Below are 17041 nucleotides of genomic sequence, written 5' to 3' on the forward strand. Positions count from 1 at the left end.
CGCCTGATCCTCCGACTTGCTTCCCATTCCACCTCTTTCTACCCCGCATTCTCTATTTCGCCCATCTCCCTTCAGCCGACAGTGTTCTTGGGCTTGAAGAGCTCTTCGCTTCCGTCTGACTGTTGCCCGTCCCATTTCAGAGATCAGCGCTCCGGATGACACAACAACGAAAAACCATTGCCGTCGTGAATGCGACGGGCCGTCAGGCTGCCTCCCTTATCCGCGTCGCATCTGCCGTCGGTCACAATGTACGAGCTCAGATCCATTCCCTCAAGGGAATCATAGCGGAGGAGCTGCAGGGACTCCCCAATGTCTCACTCTTCCAAGGATCGCTGCTCAATAACACCGCGTTGATGGACACCCTGTTCCAAGGCGCCAACCTCGCGTTCATCAACACAACATCACAAATGGGAGACGAGGTCGCGATTGGAAAAGCACTGGCGGACGCTGCGAAACGAGCAGGGACCATCCAACACTACATCTACAGCAGTATGCCAGATCACTCGGTGCATGGCCCGTGGCCTCCCGTACCCTTATGGGCGCCCAAGTTCACCGTCGAGAACTACGTCCGACAACTAGGACTGCCTGCAACCTTTGTGTATGCAGGAATTTACAACAACAACTTCACAAGTCTACCATACCCTCTCTTTCAGATGGAGCTCATGCCGGACGGGAGCTTTGAATGGCATGCGCCATTCGACCCGGACACTCCATTGCCTTGGTTAGACGCCGAACACGACGTGGGGCCCGCGCTGCTTCAGATTTTCAAGGACGGGCCCAAGAAGTGGCATGGCCATCGGTAGGTTACCCGAGAGAATACACCAGTCATGGGAGACAGTTGCTGATGGTTCTTTGTCGCACAGGATCGCCCTTACATTCGAGACCTTATCCCCCAACCAGGTGTGCGCAGCTTTCTCGCGCGCTTTGAATCGTCCATGTCGTTACGTTCATGTCCCCAAGGTTGAAATCAAAGTCAACATTCCTGCCGGATACAGGGAACAGCTCGAAGCCATCGAGGTGGTCTTTGGGCAGTACAACGCGCCTTATTTCCCTCAACCCGAGTTCTCCCGTCCTGCAGCCGGTTCGCCCAAGGGGCTGGGGCCTGCCAATGGTAAAGGCGCCGGGGCAGGAATGATGCAGGGGCCCGGAGGGGTTGTCTCCCTTCGAGTCACCGACGAGGCTCGGCACCTGTGGCAGGGCTGGAGAGACATGGAGGAATATGCGCGAGAAGTGTTCCCAGTAGAAGAGGAAGCCAACGGGCTGGACTGGATGTTGTGATACAAAGCGCAACCTGAGTCATTGCTCTAATTCTCCATACGTGCAGACATTGTCGCATTGGAAGATCATTGGGCAGTTGGGAACACCGTCGGGGTGCCTGTGAGAGCTCATCCCTGTCATCAGCTAATAGGAAAAATATATACCCCGAGGCGACTGTATGAGACCCGATTGGCTCGATACGGAGGTTGCATCGTCTATTGCCGCTAAACGACGCTGTGCCCCGTCCTTATCTCTCTCTCTCCTTCTCACCTCCTCTTAATCATCATCGTCGCCTTTTACCCGCTTTCACGATTTATTTTCAACCGCATTGCTGGCGAACGGGTTTTCATCTATTTCTTGGAGACTCTCATAACATGAGCCATGCACACAGTAATGCAGCGTTGCGCCCAGCTTATAAGCGTGCTGAGAGCCCTCACTGACTGTGTGCTTGGATGCAAATGGATGTCACGAACTCTCTTTCTCTATTTAATGTTCTTCCCCTGCGCTATGACCGACTCATGAAAAGTCGACCGCAGATATGGTTGCGGTTACGATCTGCCACAAAAAGTTCTTGTCCTTCTATTAAGTACTATATTCCCCTCTGGAGTTTGGTAACCAAAATCTCATCTTGGTGGCTATTGTGGCTCTTCAGTTGATTGTACTCTTCATTCTCAGTCAACCTTTGACTTATTCTCACTTTGGCCTCAGATAGCTCACGGCTGAATCTTTCCCTTCAATCTAAACTTCAAATACTTCCTCCATGCATTTACATCACGAACAGTAGAATACCATAACCCGGAGGCCTAGCCTGCCCCAGTTCAAGACGACTTAGCCCACGGCGCATTTCCCCGCAAGATCTAGATCAAGTAAGCAAGGTGCTTATCTGTAGCGTCACTGTAACGTAGTCAAGATAAGCGAAAAAGCAACGCCCGTCTAAGATCCATGAGTGATAGTCTAGTCAGGTACAGTGTTGCCTCATTTCTTTTTTCAATGTCGATCATTGCGTGCGGTGTGGCGTTTAGTAATAATAATCTCGAGTTAAGTACAGGTCTATCTCCCTGTTCATGGGATGAGACACCTTGGACGTTGTGTTTGTATAGTACTTCTCTAGTTTGTACAAGTGATGGGTGAGTCGACTAGACAGGAGTTAGTACGACGAGTCTTCTTGTTTTTGGACTTGTATTTTGGGTAGTCTGATGAGTGCTATGGTTGAGTCTTGTTGCTATTGCTCAAAGCAGAGTAAGTCTAGATGAATCTCAGGCAGACCGACTCTCGTGCAGATGGGATGTGTTCCTGTGTGTGTACCAGGGCATTATGTTGATGTCCAGCTGAATCCACTTGGACTCGATCTTCGGGATTAGAAGAGAGATAGAGAGGTATACAGAGTAGTATGACTTGGATAACGTAACATTCCTCACATTCTTCTCATCTAAATATGAGGTAGCCATGAGTACCTCTGATTGGCTCTGTCCCTTAGTCAGGAACAGCTCCAGTGGTGACATCACCTGACCCTAAAGCGGCCGTCCGCCGAGTCGAGGACGGGACAGGAATTATTGCGATTGCCCGTCTGCTCGGCGTTACCTTACCTTAGCAGAAATTTTTTTACCCCTTCTTCTCCAAATTTTTACTTATCCCATCCTCAACTGATTCCTCACCTGCTTGATCTTCATAATCTGCTCAATTGATTGCTTTATACCCCTATACCCCATCTCGCTCACAGTTCTCCTTCATCACCCCTTTTCTCCTAGCTTATCGCTCCCCATCCTTATCGGTCATCATGGCTGCCGAAAACGGTCAGAAGTCGCTCTCTGAGCGCGTTGAGATGCCTGAGATCCCGATGGAAGTTGCGCGGGAGTTTGCGCTCCTGGAGCAGAGATTTATCCGCGCTGAGACCGAGCGCTGTAAGTTGCCCTCGTCGTTCTTCTTGCCCTGGGGTGTTACTCGTCCACCTCATATGAGAACATGAATCCTGACGCGTTTAGTGCGCCGATCCACCGTTGAGAACCGCCCTCTGTGGGAGAAGCGTAGCGAAATCATCTCCAAGGTCCAGGACGACTTCTGGGTTCGTGTCCTCTCCCACGCCCCCGCCGAGATCGACGAATACATCCAGCACTCCGACGCCGCTGTTCTGGGCTCTGCCCTGAAGGATCTCACTGTCGAGAGATTCGAGGTCGACGAGAAGGGCAATGGCGAACCCCGAAGCCTTCGTTTCACCTTTGTGTTCCGCACCGGCGAGGAGAACCCCTTCTTCGAAAACGAAAAGCTGGTCAAGGAGTTCTACTGGCGCAAGAAGATCACCAAGACTCCCAAGGGCAAGCGCAGGACATGGGAAGGTCTCGTCTCTGAGCCAGTCCGCATCAACTGGAAGGAAGGCATGGATTTGACCAAGGGACTGCTCGATGCTGCCTGCGATCTGGCCGAGGCCGAGAAGAAGGGTGGCGACCGCAAGAAGCTCCCCGAGTTTGAAAAGCTCGCCAAGAAGATGGAGGAGCTCGAGGCCGCTGCCATGGAAGATAACGAGGAGGACGAGGAAGACTTCCCCACTCCTGCCGGAACCAGCTTCTTCGGGTTCTTTGGTTATCGCGGCAATGTTGTCTCCGCCGAAGAGTCCAAGGAAGCCAATAAGGAGGATGATGAGCGATTCGAGAGGGCCCTTAAGGGAGAGAAATTCGACGATGAGGAGGATGACGATGACGAGGAGGACGACGAGGAAGACTCCTTCGATGAGATCGAGATCTTCCCTGACGGCGAGGATCTTGCGATCGCTCTCGCTGAGGACCTGTGGCCCAACGCTCACAAGTATTATGGTAAGGCGCTCCGCTGCAAAGATGATGCGATCGTGAAACTGACTCGATTTCAGGACAATCCTTTGAGATTGGGGATGATTACTCCGAATTCGACGAAGATGAACTCGAAGAGGAGGAGGAGGAGGAGGAAGACAACTCTCGGCCCCGCAAGAAGGCCAAGGTTTAAATCCGTCGTCCAGCTTTGATTCTTGAAGTAAAAATGGCATTTCGTTACTTTCGTGCCCATGGGTGGATATCTGATCTCTAATCACAATGCGATTACCAAAATTAGTAGTAGCACCAGGACGAAGATGAGAGCCGCGATGCAGAATGAAGACATTGTATCTAATGAACCAAAAATGATTAGTTGGCTGCTTTTGACTACGTTCTGCGGGACATCGCTTGACGAACAGATCGAGTACACACTTACCTTCGTTCTTTCGCACGATGTGCTTTATCCGTGACATCCCGTTGCTCAACTTGCCCCCAACCCTATCAGCCAATGTATCCACCTCGTCGATCATGACTGCCTGCTCTTCCAGCTCTCTCCCCATATCATCTGCCTGTTGTCGTAGGTTGCCCACAGTCCGAAATACCCCGTCCAGCTGTTCATCTTGTTCATGCATCAGCTCCATCTGCCGCTGCTGCTCAAGAGAAGCGTAGTAATCATCCCCCCGATCATCCGCAGAGGGTGACAAGACATTATCAAAGTCGGCCGGATTGGGCAGTCCCGACGCAGAACCTGTAGCTCCCCGGGTACCGCCAGCTGTGTCGGCAGTTGTGACGACCCTCTGCAACTCCTCTCTCATCTTCTCGACCTCATCTCCGACCTCATCCACTAACTTTCGTCGGCGTGCGACTTCCTCAATTTCGAGGCCATACCGGTACGGGTCTTGCTCGATTGCGCGGACACTCTCGACGAGATCATCCAGATCCGCCGTTAGATCTGTCAGCGTAGCCTCGAGCTCTGAGCGGGCTTGTTGGAGTTCTGGATTTGATGGTGATTTGGCGAGAGATCTGATACGGAGGTATGAGGAGAAAAGGGGCCTGCTGGATTGCAGCGTCGACAGGACGTCTCTATAGTCGGCGAATTGTTAGATGCCGAGTCCCCTAAAGCGGGCAAGGTGGTAAGGCTTACGCTTGTACTTGAAGGAAAGGGTCTGCACTATCCATATTGCAAATATAGGTATATGGTAAAGGCACAAATAAAGTCTAAGTAGAGCAATGTAGGCCGCTTGCTAGTTCAAAAGATATTATTTGACGTCGTGTTTAGATGAGCTTGAGTTATTGACACCAGTCCAGATAGCTGGATACGGTTGGTTCGGCGGTAAGTCGGACATCTTCACGTGACATCTCTCCTCCAATTGCCATCGACTCGCAGCGAGATAACTAGGTAGTATCTGTGACCAACGTGTCAGAATGTATTCAAGTAACCCATGGTAAAAGCATGATGGAGGCCAATATGTCTTTGACTCCACATCTCCTTTAGATACTTCTCCGCTGCTCGGTTGAATTCTCGCCCCCGAGCGTCAATCAATGCCGGCTTCACGCTCCAGCTCCGGACGCGGCGTCTACAGTCGCAATCGCGACATCGCAGCTCCAGGTCGTTCTTCCACTCCTCCCAGTAACTGTCCAAGGGATCCGCAAAGCGACACTCTCTGACGTCAGCATCACCAGTCTTGTCATCCAGATGACAACATTCGTCTTGAGGACTTAGAAAAAGCTTCGCTAACTTTCTGGGTGATTGCTTCAGAATGAACCAAGAGATCAAGCTGTATTCGTTCTTTGCATCGCGGTACCAATCCTTCGGGCCGTGTCCAAGAAGCATGCGCTCCATGAGCTCCCGCAGCATTCGTAGAGCAGTGTGAAAATCAACTTCATTCTGTTCGTCAAGATAGCTCCTCAAGCGAAGCCTTTTTCTGCCGATCTCCGCTTCCACATGTCCCCATTCCAACACTGTGTAGATATGGTCGAAATTCTTATCAGAAGTCATCGATTGGTTCATATGCTCTAGGAGGTCGTCGTACAAGTCCGATGCCCAAGTCAGTACTAGACGCCGCCCAGGACCATGGATAGCCGATTTTTCCCCATCTTCCACTTGCGGCATCTCTGTATCATGGGACGCATCCGCAAAGTGAAACAGCACGTGTATTCCCCGTTCCAGTGTTTGTGCGAGTTTCAATTCAGCATTGTAATCCATCTCAGGATTTCCGTTATCAATGTATGGGCCCCATACAGAGGGAATGATACGCCGGGCTAATTGACTTGCAGTATGTTGACGGTAAATGAATCTTGGGAGTGTGTACACTGTGACAGGTCGCTGACCGCCTGTCTGCGAATTCAGTGTGATAAGAGGAGCAAAGGCAATGATATTGTGCAGGCGCATGAACCAGCGGCAGATATGCGGCTCGAGTGATCCAATCGTCTCATATGTCGATTTGTTGACAAGGCGGAGGTTTAAGACCGCGCTTATGTCTCCGTTTATGATGATTTGGAATAATACATCGGCGACACGGCCGAATAACACCTTTGTTGTGAGCATTTCCGCATCCGCATTCTGCTGCATGTTTGCAAGATTAGCACAATGCTTTAGTTTTCTCAATCCCAAGGCAAGAGAAGAGACTACAAAGTCATATCTTAGCTTGACACTGAAGTCCCCTTATGTAGGTGCCCAAGATCTAACATGGTTGTTCAAGATTTGCAATTGTATCCACTGTGGCCAAGCACATTGGCCCTCCTTGCAGCAAGGGGATATTGAGTTGATGTGTACAGTATATTTGGGCAAATGGTCATGAACGGTGTGACGCGTTGAGTTACTTGAGTATCGTCTTGGCTGTTATGTGTCTGTAGGAAGGATTGGGTATGTTATGCGGGTCGTCAGACGATCACAGCTTGACTGGTCAACTTTCAAAGTGAGAACTTAAAATCAAAGCTGACCCTTACCCGCACTTTTGCAGACAGTAGGCCTTTCCCGTGGGGAAACTCAGTTCTCTTCAGAGAAGCGCATCTGGGCCAGGCCACACGCCATGACAACGAACAGATCCTCGTAACGGGATCCATCAATGCCACGGCTCCCTTGCAATAACACACGGAGCAGAGGGAACATCGAGACTGAAAGCTAAAGTGCTAGCACTTCCAATATGATCAACATACAGAGTAGGATCAACAGTTTGACAACAATTATCGCCTGACAGACTCAGTAGTACACCAATTAGTTGTCAAAGTGGCTTGGCGGGAACAAGCCCCGGAGCAGGCGCTACTGTGAGTGAGAAGGGGATACTTAGGGTACGGAGTACGTTGGATTCTCAGCTTTGTAAAAGACATTATGATAATGAGACCGATGGCAAACTGGCTTGGAAGATATCGGAGTCAGCTGTCTGCTGGTGGACGAACTATCTCCATAGTGCCGATTAAACTTCTCTCGGCCTAAACCCAATCGGTGATTTCCCCTCAGGCAGAAAATTTCTGGAAAAGTTGCAAATGTTCCCCGCAATTTCTCCATCTCCAAATCATCAAGTCAAAAAAGAAGGCTGCAAACTCAATCGGAGTTAGTTGGCGGTTCGTGAGAGCTATGCGACATCCATAGCGATCTGCATCCGACTTCTATTTCCCTATTCAGCGCACGCATGTCGCGCCCACGACCGCTCCCACTCCCCGAGGAGTGGAGTAATCCTGACACTTACGTTGACGCCCTCCTGTCCTTTGCGACCTCATCTGAGCTATTCATCCATGTGTGCGGGGGTGTACATATATTGGACTTTCTGACTCGCGAACCCGACTTGTACAATTCACTTCTCCCACTGCATTGGCGGACATTCTTCGAGAAGCACGAAATTCAAGATATACTAGACCTGTTGTTGAGAGAAGATATACCGCTGCTGTTGCAGCAGAGTCGCAAGTTTGCTGAAAGTGAAACGAGTCAGGATGCAGATGCTCGTTGGAGAGGGCAGCCTCTCCCTCCAGCCGACCTCCTGGAATACATTCATCAGATCCGTCGTCTCAGTCTGGGAAGAGATTTCACATCAAGACAGCCTGGCAAGGTGTCGCTACCTCACCATCTTGCGGTGGGAATGAATCAAAAGAAATATCACGAGGTTGCGCACTTTTCCAAATACGTTAACGATCTATGTGACACCGTTGCCGAAGAAAGGGGCGAGGATATATCGCACATCGTTGACTTCGGATCAGGCCAGAACTACCTTGGACGGACGCTGGCAAGCCCTCCTTACAACAGGCATATAATTGCAATCGAGCGCAAACACCAGTTTATCAGTGGCGCGAAGGGCATGGATATTCATGCAAAACTGGCGAAGAAGCAGAAGAGAATCGTCTACAAGACCAATGGCAGGAGGAACCGCAAGGGCTTGGAGGATGATCAGGATACGACGCCATCCACTCCTGAGGTGGAGGTAGTTGAAAACGTAGCTAATGATGCTTCCACCGAGCCTGGCGCTGATGATGGGGAAGATAGCACGGTTTTCAATGTTTTGCTGGACATTGATATCCAACCGGACGAGTGGGGAACTAGCCCTTACAAGAATGGGCCACCCAAGAAATTTGTGGGCAAGAAAGACGATGAACCTGCGCTCAAAGGAGCCATGGATTACATTGAGCACGAGATCAAAGATGGATACCTGGAACCCCTAATAAAGGATGTGATCAAATCTCGATCTTTGGAGACCCAAGACTCCCAAGCCTCCGTCGTTGACCGAAAGTCGAGGTCCGAGGGTAAAGCAGATGACGCTAACGTCATGGTCATTTCCCTTCATTCATGTGGTAACCTCCTTCACCATGGTGTCAGATCGTTAGTTCTCAACCCATCTGTCAAAGCTATCGCAATGATCGGATGCTGCTATAACTTGGTGACTGAGAGGCTGGGCCCGGCCACATACAAGGTCCCCATCCTCCGGACTCAACATCCCCGCTTGACTCAAGATGCCTGTGCGTATGATCCTCATGGGTTCCCAATGTCGAAACGTCTGGAATCGTATAAACATGTCAGTGGGACTGGCGTGAAACTGAATATCACCGCACGTTCGATGTCTCTGCAAGCACCCTACAACTGGGGCAGAGAAGATAGCGAAGCGTTCTTCACGCGACACTTCTACCGAGCCCTTCTCCAGCGCATTTTTGTCGACCGTGGCGTGGTAGAGAAACCTGTTAACCCGACGGATCTCTATGGTTTGGAGACTGGCGGTCCTGATGCGGTAGGAAATCCTTTGATTGTCGGTTCGTTGCGAAAGGCCGCCTTTACGTCATTTTCTGCATACGTTCATGCTGCAATAGCAAAGCTCAGCAAGGACCCGCACAATGGAGAGAAGGTCAAGGCAGGGATGGCCGGCCTTACAGAGGAAGAAGTGAAGCGCTATGAAGCGGAATATTGGCCCCGAAAGAAGCATCTTAGCGTCACTTGGGCTCTGATGGCTTACAGTTCAGCACTCGTCGAAGCCCTCATCGTCGTGGACAGGTGGCTATTCCTGCGTGAGCATGACTCCGTCAAAGATTGTTGGGTTGAGCCAGTTTTCGAATACAGCGAGAGCCCTAGGAATCTCGCCGTGATCGGAATTAAGAAATGATTCCGTGACCTGTTCTTTTGCAGAAGTCATGATGCATACGCGCTTTGACGATTCGCCGCGAGGCACTGGGATGACAGCAACTCACGGTCATCCATCTAGCATGGCAGCGGTCGCATTGCCATCCATGACGCATATTCGGTGTTGTCATCGTAACCTGGACCAGGCACGAAGCATGGAAAAGTGACGAGCCCCTCAAAACAGCCGGATGCGCGTACAATACCGTGAGGATACATAGGATAGACTTTGCATTTGCTGGGAAACCCAACAGAGCGACAGCAGGCTAGGGGTCTCCTGTCTTTATTTTGTCATTTATATGGAAGGAGGAGAGAGTCACGATTGATGACTTTGTATAGACATAGAGTGCGATACAGTTCTTTTGAGACCATATACCAATGCATTAACGAGGAAAGGAGCAAACGGATGCTTCTTCTTCCCTTCCGATGGGTTATTACTCGAGATACTTGTGTCAATTGTCCCCACATTCAGAGTGACTGCGGTCGATGGAACGTGGCCTTTGAATAAGAGCTTTGGCTGATCGAACAATTCAGTTTATGGCCGGCCGAAGAGCAATCAAGTTGTGTATTTATGTCCTCGCATAAATTCGCTATCAACCTCAGTGATGATATGTTTGATATGTTTTCAGCAGTTGACATGGTAAATTCCGTCCAGAGTGATCGTTTTTAAGAATAATGGGCTCCGTTATAGAGTGGTTACTCCAAGAAGACAGGTACGTAGTAATCCAAGTGACGTCTTGACCGGGTGCCGGCTCTATCGGAGTCCGCGGGTTCCGACGCCACAGTCCTCCGAACACCCCAGGCAACACAATTCACATTTGACAATAACAAGACTATTTTATCTCATACAGTGCCGAGTGCCGACGAAGATACTAGTCTCTCTAGAAGTCGATATGGCTGACAAGCAACGAATGGAGGCCGAGGGAGCCGAAGGTGACAGTAAGGAGCTTCTCAACAAGCGCGCGGTGAGTGCAAGGCAGTATACAAGGGATTGGCATGTTGCTGACAAGCTGCAGTGTGACCAATGCCGTCTCAGAAAGGTATGCTGACAGTGGAATTGATGCCTGAGCACTTGGGGTCGCATTACATTGCTCTTTTTGAATTAACCATCCGTACTGTCGACAGGTACGCTGCGATAAGAGATCGCCATGCTCGAATTGTCGCAGTGCACGAATCGTCTGCCGCTCAACAGGTGCAGGGCAGAAACCCAAGGAGGATCGGAGGCGGGTTCTAATTTCCAGCCAATAGTAAGTAGGAAGCACTTGACCCTGTCAGTGCTCTAGTCTGACTTGCTACAGCGAGAAGAAGATCGATCTTATCGAAGAACGTCTAGGCAACATTGAAGAAGTCCTTCTTGAGTTGAGATCTAGCCTTGCTCGCAATCCCACTACTGCTGAACTCTGCTGCCACGCGACTCCTGTCTCGAAGCAAATGACTCCAGATACGTCTGGGTTTGCCCCCAATACCACAGCCGCGTTAGAACATGAGTCTGCCACTGGGTTTGAGGGCAACTCATCCCTCGCGGCTCATTCCGCCTACGCAAGTGCGTTTCTAGAAACCGTCGTTTCGCAAAGCACGCCTCAAGTCTCTACCCCGAAAATTAATGCAGCCCTCACGGCGCTCAGGCAGATTGTGAACATGCAGAGTCATCCACCTGGGTCTTCATTGAAAGACGCTCCGTTGCCGAATCAGAAAGGTGGTCGGGTCTCGAACTTGCGAGATCTGGTCATGCCCCCGGTTGAGGTGGTTCTGCCAATTTTGCGCCAGATAAAAGGTACTTGTCTGTAAGCTTTTCCTGATAAGAGTGGCCGAGGTTGACGCATAACTAGAAAATCTTCCTTTTGCCTTCGCATGCTACTTTCCTTTCCTCAGTGTCGATGACTTTATCCAGAAATGCCGCGAAGTGTATTTTGCAACAGAAGATTACTCTGACGCCACTTTCATGGTAGCCAATTGCGGTTTGTATCACATTTTTCTTGAGTATAGCTTCCTTGCAGAAAGTCCACAGATTCGGGATGGTTACCAGAAGTACATCCAACTTTGTCGGAAAAATTTTGAAACCGTGCTAGCAACCTTGACGTTGTTGATGCCGGCAAGACCGGAGTCAATTGAAGCGCTTACCTTGGGAGTAGGCTATTCGCTCCTTCCTTTCTCAACCAATTCAACTAACCGTTCCTTCTCTTAGGCTATTCATGCCACTGAAATATCAAAACCTTCGTTTGCCTGGACGCTGACGTCAAATGCAGCTCGGCTGTGTCAGAATCTTGGATATCACCGGAGTTCATCGATGAACCAGTATAGCGACAAAGAGAAAGAAAAAGCGCTTTCGCTCTTTTTGTGTGTTTACTGTCTCGACAAGGGTCTTTCACTCAGGCTGGGGCGTGCATCATCTATACAGGATTATGATGTTACCATCCCTGAGGATTTAGGAGGGTACAAGGCCGACGAACCTTGGAGAACAATGTATCATCTATGGGTGAAAGTCGCCGAGATTCAAGGAAAAGTCTACGAGCAGCTATACAGTCCGGCGGCTCTAAGTGGACCGGAACGCGAAAGGGTTTTTTGTGCTCGTCAATTGGCGTCGGAGATGGAAGTAGCCGTCATGGAGCCATTCAGGGTAGGCATCCAGTGGAGATCAAGTTACCGCAGGGGAAGCTTTTTGATTGACGGATCACAGAAGCTCGAAAGCTCGTCTCGTCCTGTATCGGAAATTGAAGGCTTCTTGATTAAATCGGATGAAGTCAGCAGGTTGGCCATATTGACTTTAATATACAGAGCGATTCCTGCATCAGGAGAATCCACCACCACTTTTGTTCCCGAATGCATAGAGACGGCACGGGCTGCATTGGAGTCGCATCAGGTTTGCATGACAAGTTTGAGGGAAAGTAGCGAGGCTACCAAATGCTCATATCTGCATTGGTGAGTGTGTCTTGTCTTGTCTCGATGAATTGGATGTCCGTTTCCTGATGATTCTTCAGGTCCATTCTCTACTCCCCCTTTGTCCCATTCATAGTTCTCTTTTGCCACGTCATTGAGGCTTCCTCTCGAGACGATCTCGCGAGACTAGAAGACTTTGTTTCCTTACTTGCACCGAACTGTTTCCTTTCCGAGGCAATCACGAAACTACATAGCCTTTGTCAAGTCCTCAGCAACGTTGCGAGGCTATATGTAGAGGCGAGAGCACAGGCCCAAATACAGGAGAACCAGGACCTAGTGTCTGTGGGCCAGGAGTTTGATACATATCTGAGTGCTCTTGGCTTGGCCCCTGCATCAGGAGTCGGCGGTTCCCGTTGGAATACTGCTGCCTCAGATTCTCTGGCAGCAAGATCTATGCCTGTACTTGAGAACAGTATGGGAGGACAAGACCTTCCGGGCGGTGTCATACCACAGACACAACTGGGAAGCTGGTTTTCTGGAAACCAGCATATGATGGGACTGTTGGAAGAAGACATGTCACTATGGGATCCGGCTACATGGCCTTACTCTTGAAAATGGGACCGCAGACGAAGTTTGTCGGACCGAGATGATTCACTTGAGATCAGATACACTTGCCACCGTCGACAATCATCTCCGTGCCGTTGATGAAACTGCCCTCATCACTCGCAAGGTACAAGCACATATTCGCCACATCATCTGGGTCGGTCAACCGGCCGAGGGGCACATTCCCGATAAACTTTTCACGATTCTCAGGCGTGTCCTCCATGCCGGTGAACATGGAAAACAGACCCGTGCCAGACAGGAGGGGACTGACTGTGTTGACGCGGATATTGTGGGGGCCGTACTCAGCTGCAAGCCCTTTGGTGGCCTATGGTTGTCAGCTGGTAGAGTTCAACAAAAGTCAAGGATGGGAGCCGTACATTGGAAACAGCACCCTTGGATGCATTGTACCACACCAATCCCGGCCGTGGCCTCGAGGCTCCAGTGGAGGAGATGTTAATCATAGAACCTCCTTGGCCCTGCTGGATCAACCGCCCCATCAATACTTTCGATGCAAGGAAGATGCTCCGAACATTGACATTAAACACACGTTCCCACTCCTCCTCGGTGACTTCCAAAGTGGGCTGTAGGGCACAGACGTCAGCTAGGGGGCACCTCAATAGGATTCACACTGGCATCCCCCGTCGGGTACAGGCAAACAGTTGTTCATCTGGTAGTCCGCACCTTATTTCGGTATGTGGTTCCGGCATTGTTGACCAGCACATCCAACCGACCAAACTTGGCAAAGGCAAGGTCCATGACCTCGTCCCAGTCCGAAGCGCTCGTGACGTCCATCTTGTGGAAGAGCAGGTTCTCTGGATTTAGTGCGGCGGTCTTCTCTCCGTTCTCGACATTGATATCGGCGAGAATGACCTTGGCGCCCTCCTCACCGAAGCGCCGAGAGATGGCCGCGCCGAAGCCCGAGCCTCCTCCTATGCCTGGTTAACGAGACGTCACAAACTTCACGGTATTGCATTGATGCTTTGAAGGAACCTAAGGGATACCTGTTACAATGGCAACCTTGCCCTGAAGACGGGTGCCAACCGGAGCTTTGGTCATTTTGATCGCAGCGTATCTTAAACTGAGATAGATTAACAGTCGTACAGCGTATCTCGCGTATAACCAAGGGGAAGACAAGGGGACATTTATATACCTAAAGCCTAAAGTAAAGAGGGGTCAACCTGTGCGGAGACATCGCGGTGCAATGCCGATTGCCGAGTCGTGCCCATCCTAGCATTTGCCATCTGCATTCCTTTCTCCCTTGGGTGATCCAACCCCATCAGATCCACAGATGTTCGAATCTACATGTACGAATTCAAAGTGGTATTGGTCTTGGTCTTGGTCGCAGTTAAATGTGTCGAGATAACGACACAAACAATGCCAATCCTGCGGGGTATTTCTTCATACATTCATTCCCCGGAGGATGGCCGTAACACCTACCGGAGTTACTCCATAGCTGGCTTTACAACAATGATTAAGAACTAATGTCGGACTGAAACATACCATTTCTCCCAGTCTGTGGTTTGTATAGTTTATATCAGTCGTCTCACAGGTGTGCAGAAGCTTGATTATCCGATCTGCATCGAAATCGGAGATTATTCCGAAGTAAAGAACAACCTCCATACGAATTGGATTAGTCTTCGGACCAGTCTTTGGTATTCCAGTATCCTTACTTTTGGGCAGGCGCAGCAGGAGTCATTATTAACTATTTCATTTCCAAAGTATGTTCAATCCTCGTGTATAGAATAAGTACATGCCCGTAAGGAATGTTCATCGGTAGAAGGGAGAAAGAAAGAATAAAGATGGTGAGGGTATCATCCGCGTAGCCAATATTAACCAATGTGAAGCCTGCTGTACCTCCTTACGTCCCCGAAAAAGTCAACGCCTGTCGTCGTCATCGACGGACGCTTAGTGAGTCGTCACCGACGTCGACACATCCACCGTCTTCATGATACCCGTGGCCTCCGACGGCACGATCCGACGCGACGACGTATCCCCCCGAATCGACGTCTCGATCTTAGGGTCCCCCTGCGCATTGTGCATGAGAATTTCCTGATCGGACGCGGTATCCAAGTAACTCATCTGGTGTTTGCCGCGGCTGAGTCTCCTGTCCGTCCGGCTCTGCTTCGTTACTTTGCTGAGTTCATGCGTGGAGGTATGCGTTGCTTTGTTGCTGGAGTATTCGTGGAGGACCCGGCTGAGCAGAGCAGAGAGGGCTGGGAGACAGGCGCAGATGACGCCAATGGCGATTTCGGCGTTTCTGCGAGAAGAAATCGCTTGTTAGTGCTTGTTGCCTGGTGCTTGTGTGGTATGTCGGGAAAAGAAGCAGAGCGAAGGGAAAAAAAAAAAAAAAAAAAAAAAAAAAGTGTCGACGAAAACGCACCCAAACATATTGATCCGCATAAACGAATAAGTCCCGTCCTTGGACTGGCCGGTTTTGAGAATGAGGATGAGACGGACTATGCTGGATGCGCAGGCGAGGCCTCCGGCGCCGAGGATGCCCATCACGCGCAGCTTCTTTCGCATGGACATTTGCAGAGTCAGAGTCAGCGGGAGCGGCAGGATGAGGATGATCATGTCGCTGACGACGCTGACGACTGCGTCGGCGAGGATAATTGCCGACTGGTCCAGGCAGGTGCCGTGGGTGCTGTCGTCCCAGAATTTCGCAATCGGGTTGCAGATGCGGATCTTGACGATGACGGCGGGGATGTAGTAGAGCAGCATAATTACTAGGAAGACGTAGATGAAGAGCACTGCTTTGCGGTAGGGGCTGAATACCCTGGTCATGATCCAGAGGAGTGATATTTTGGTCAGGAATGCCGTGGGTCCGTACATGACCATTGTCACGTAAACGGTCTACAGTGGTTGAGGTCAGGGACTGAATTGAATCAGGTACGAGAGATGGGGCAAGCAACCAGACCTTATGAAAAGGGATCAGGTCGGAGTTTGGCACATCATCCTGGTGCAGTCCACCTCCGTAATGTCCCACTGCGAACTGTTAGCTGCCAGAGTCCCAATATGAAATTCAAATACTAACTGATGAGGGCGATGATAGAGTACATGACTCCAAGGAACTATCTCTCCCACCCACGTCAGTATGGATAAAATCATAAGCGAATTTTCGGGGAAATTGTATACCCAAGCGCCCATGCAAGTCCCTGTATCACGGTCAGTATTCTCACATTTGGTTAAGCAATTATTGACCACGCACAGTCTTCCCTCCCGAAACCGTGGAGAATGTACATTCGAGTGTAGACGCGCAAACCAAAGAATATAGTCATGGCCACAATGCATAGTATCTGAGTCGCTGTATTCCAATTCTGCGCCGTCCTGTCCACGGAATTGCCAACATCTCGCTCAAGCATCGCTGCGAGAGCCATAGTAATGGCTCCCCCAGGGTACACTTAATAAGAGATACGATATCTAGTTCTGGCTCTGATTAAGGAAATCTTGAGCGCGGAAAAGAAAGAACATCAAAAAGGGATATATGACCTGACGGATCACATATGAGTGATATTTGTATGAAACAGAACAGTGGTCTACAATTCACCTATGAGGGATGCGCTAGACTATCATCTAAGAGCGTTGCCTCTGTCGATTCTCCATTCTTCAAGATCGATTTGGCAGTTCCTAGCTCCACACCCCTGACCATCGGGAGAGACATCTACTGTTGAGCACCACCAGAACGGTAGACTTGACGATCAACGATGACACGGAAGCCCTTGGCTTGTTCCTACAGAAACTAGCTGGAATGGTCCCTGCAGTTCGGGCATACGATAATACATGAAGGAATTGATGATCAGGGAAGTGGAAATACTGTGTTGATCTAGTTTATACGTCAAACCTGAGGTGGGGGTTTAGTGTAATGATACACTTATATTTGACAAAATTAAATGAGTTCTCCACAGTCTGTCAGGGTTCCTACCGACTT

At 50.0% G+C, this 17041-nt stretch overlaps 8 protein-coding genes across 8 annotated transcripts; 4 read left to right on the forward strand and 4 right to left on the reverse strand.

Moving 5' to 3' along the window:
• Positions 1 to 155: 155 nt before the first annotated feature.
• On the forward strand, positions 156 to 1278 carry Aud_006519 (NmrA family NAD(P)-binding protein; the record flags this gene model as incomplete). The annotated part of the gene is made up of 2 exons (XM_043291418.1): positions 156 to 799; positions 864 to 1278. The coding sequence occupies 2 exons, from the start codon at positions 156 to 158 to the stop codon at positions 1276 to 1278; spliced, it is 1059 nt and encodes a 352-aa protein (XP_043147353.1).
• Positions 1279 to 3034: 1756 nt separating this feature from the next.
• Aud_006520 (histone chaperone napB) lies at positions 3035 to 4230 on the forward strand (the record flags this gene model as incomplete). Its single annotated transcript, XM_043291419.1, has 3 exons — positions 3035 to 3158; positions 3240 to 4064; positions 4118 to 4230. 3 exons carry the CDS (start codon positions 3035 to 3037, stop codon positions 4228 to 4230), a joined length of 1062 nt encoding a protein of 353 aa, XP_043147354.1.
• Positions 4231 to 4311: 81 nt separating this feature from the next.
• Positions 4312 to 5216, reverse strand: Aud_006521 (SNARE domain protein; the record flags this gene model as incomplete). Its single annotated transcript, XM_043291420.1, has 3 exons — positions 4312 to 4388; positions 4474 to 5120; positions 5182 to 5216. 3 exons carry the CDS (start codon positions 5214 to 5216, stop codon positions 4312 to 4314), a joined length of 759 nt encoding a protein of 252 aa, XP_043147355.1.
• A 241-nt stretch (positions 5217 to 5457) lies between these two features.
• Positions 5458 to 6609, reverse strand: Aud_006522 (uncharacterized protein; the record flags this gene model as incomplete). Its single annotated transcript, XM_043291421.1, has 1 exon — positions 5458 to 6609. The coding sequence occupies one exon, from the start codon at positions 6607 to 6609 to the stop codon at positions 5458 to 5460; it is 1152 nt and encodes a 383-aa protein (XP_043147356.1).
• Positions 6610 to 7669: 1060 nt separating this feature from the next.
• On the forward strand, positions 7670 to 9619 carry Aud_006523 (uncharacterized protein; the record flags this gene model as incomplete). Its single annotated transcript, XM_043291422.1, has 1 exon — positions 7670 to 9619. The coding sequence occupies one exon, from the start codon at positions 7670 to 7672 to the stop codon at positions 9617 to 9619; it is 1950 nt and encodes a 649-aa protein (XP_043147357.1).
• Positions 9620 to 10526: 907 nt separating this feature from the next.
• Aud_006524 (putative C6 transcription factor) lies at positions 10527 to 13122 on the forward strand (the record flags this gene model as incomplete). Its single annotated transcript, XM_043291423.1, has 8 exons — positions 10527 to 10598; positions 10650 to 10673; positions 10759 to 10880; positions 10932 to 11407; positions 11463 to 11761; positions 11819 to 12250; positions 12311 to 12552; positions 12612 to 13122. 8 exons carry the CDS (start codon positions 10527 to 10529, stop codon positions 13120 to 13122), a joined length of 2178 nt encoding a protein of 725 aa, XP_043147358.1.
• A 49-nt stretch (positions 13123 to 13171) lies between these two features.
• Positions 13172 to 14169, reverse strand: Aud_006525 (uncharacterized protein; the record flags this gene model as incomplete). Its single annotated transcript, XM_043291424.1, has 4 exons — positions 13172 to 13438; positions 13491 to 13694; positions 13795 to 14048; positions 14115 to 14169. 4 exons carry the CDS (start codon positions 14167 to 14169, stop codon positions 13172 to 13174), a joined length of 780 nt encoding a protein of 259 aa, XP_043147359.1.
• Positions 14170 to 15018: 849 nt separating this feature from the next.
• On the reverse strand, positions 15019 to 16490 carry Aud_006526 (putative integral membrane protein; the record flags this gene model as incomplete). Its single annotated transcript, XM_043291425.1, has 6 exons — positions 15019 to 15370; positions 15494 to 15966; positions 16031 to 16098; positions 16148 to 16184; positions 16249 to 16268; positions 16322 to 16490. 6 exons carry the CDS (start codon positions 16488 to 16490, stop codon positions 15019 to 15021), a joined length of 1119 nt encoding a protein of 372 aa, XP_043147360.1.
• Between the last annotated feature and the right edge of the window lie 551 nt (positions 16491 to 17041).

Source organism: Aspergillus udagawae, assembly GCF_001078395.1.
Source record: "Aspergillus udagawae IFM 46973 DNA, scaffold_4, whole genome shotgun sequence".
Taxonomy (NCBI): Eukaryota; Fungi; Ascomycota; class Eurotiomycetes; order Eurotiales; family Aspergillaceae; genus Aspergillus; species Aspergillus udagawae.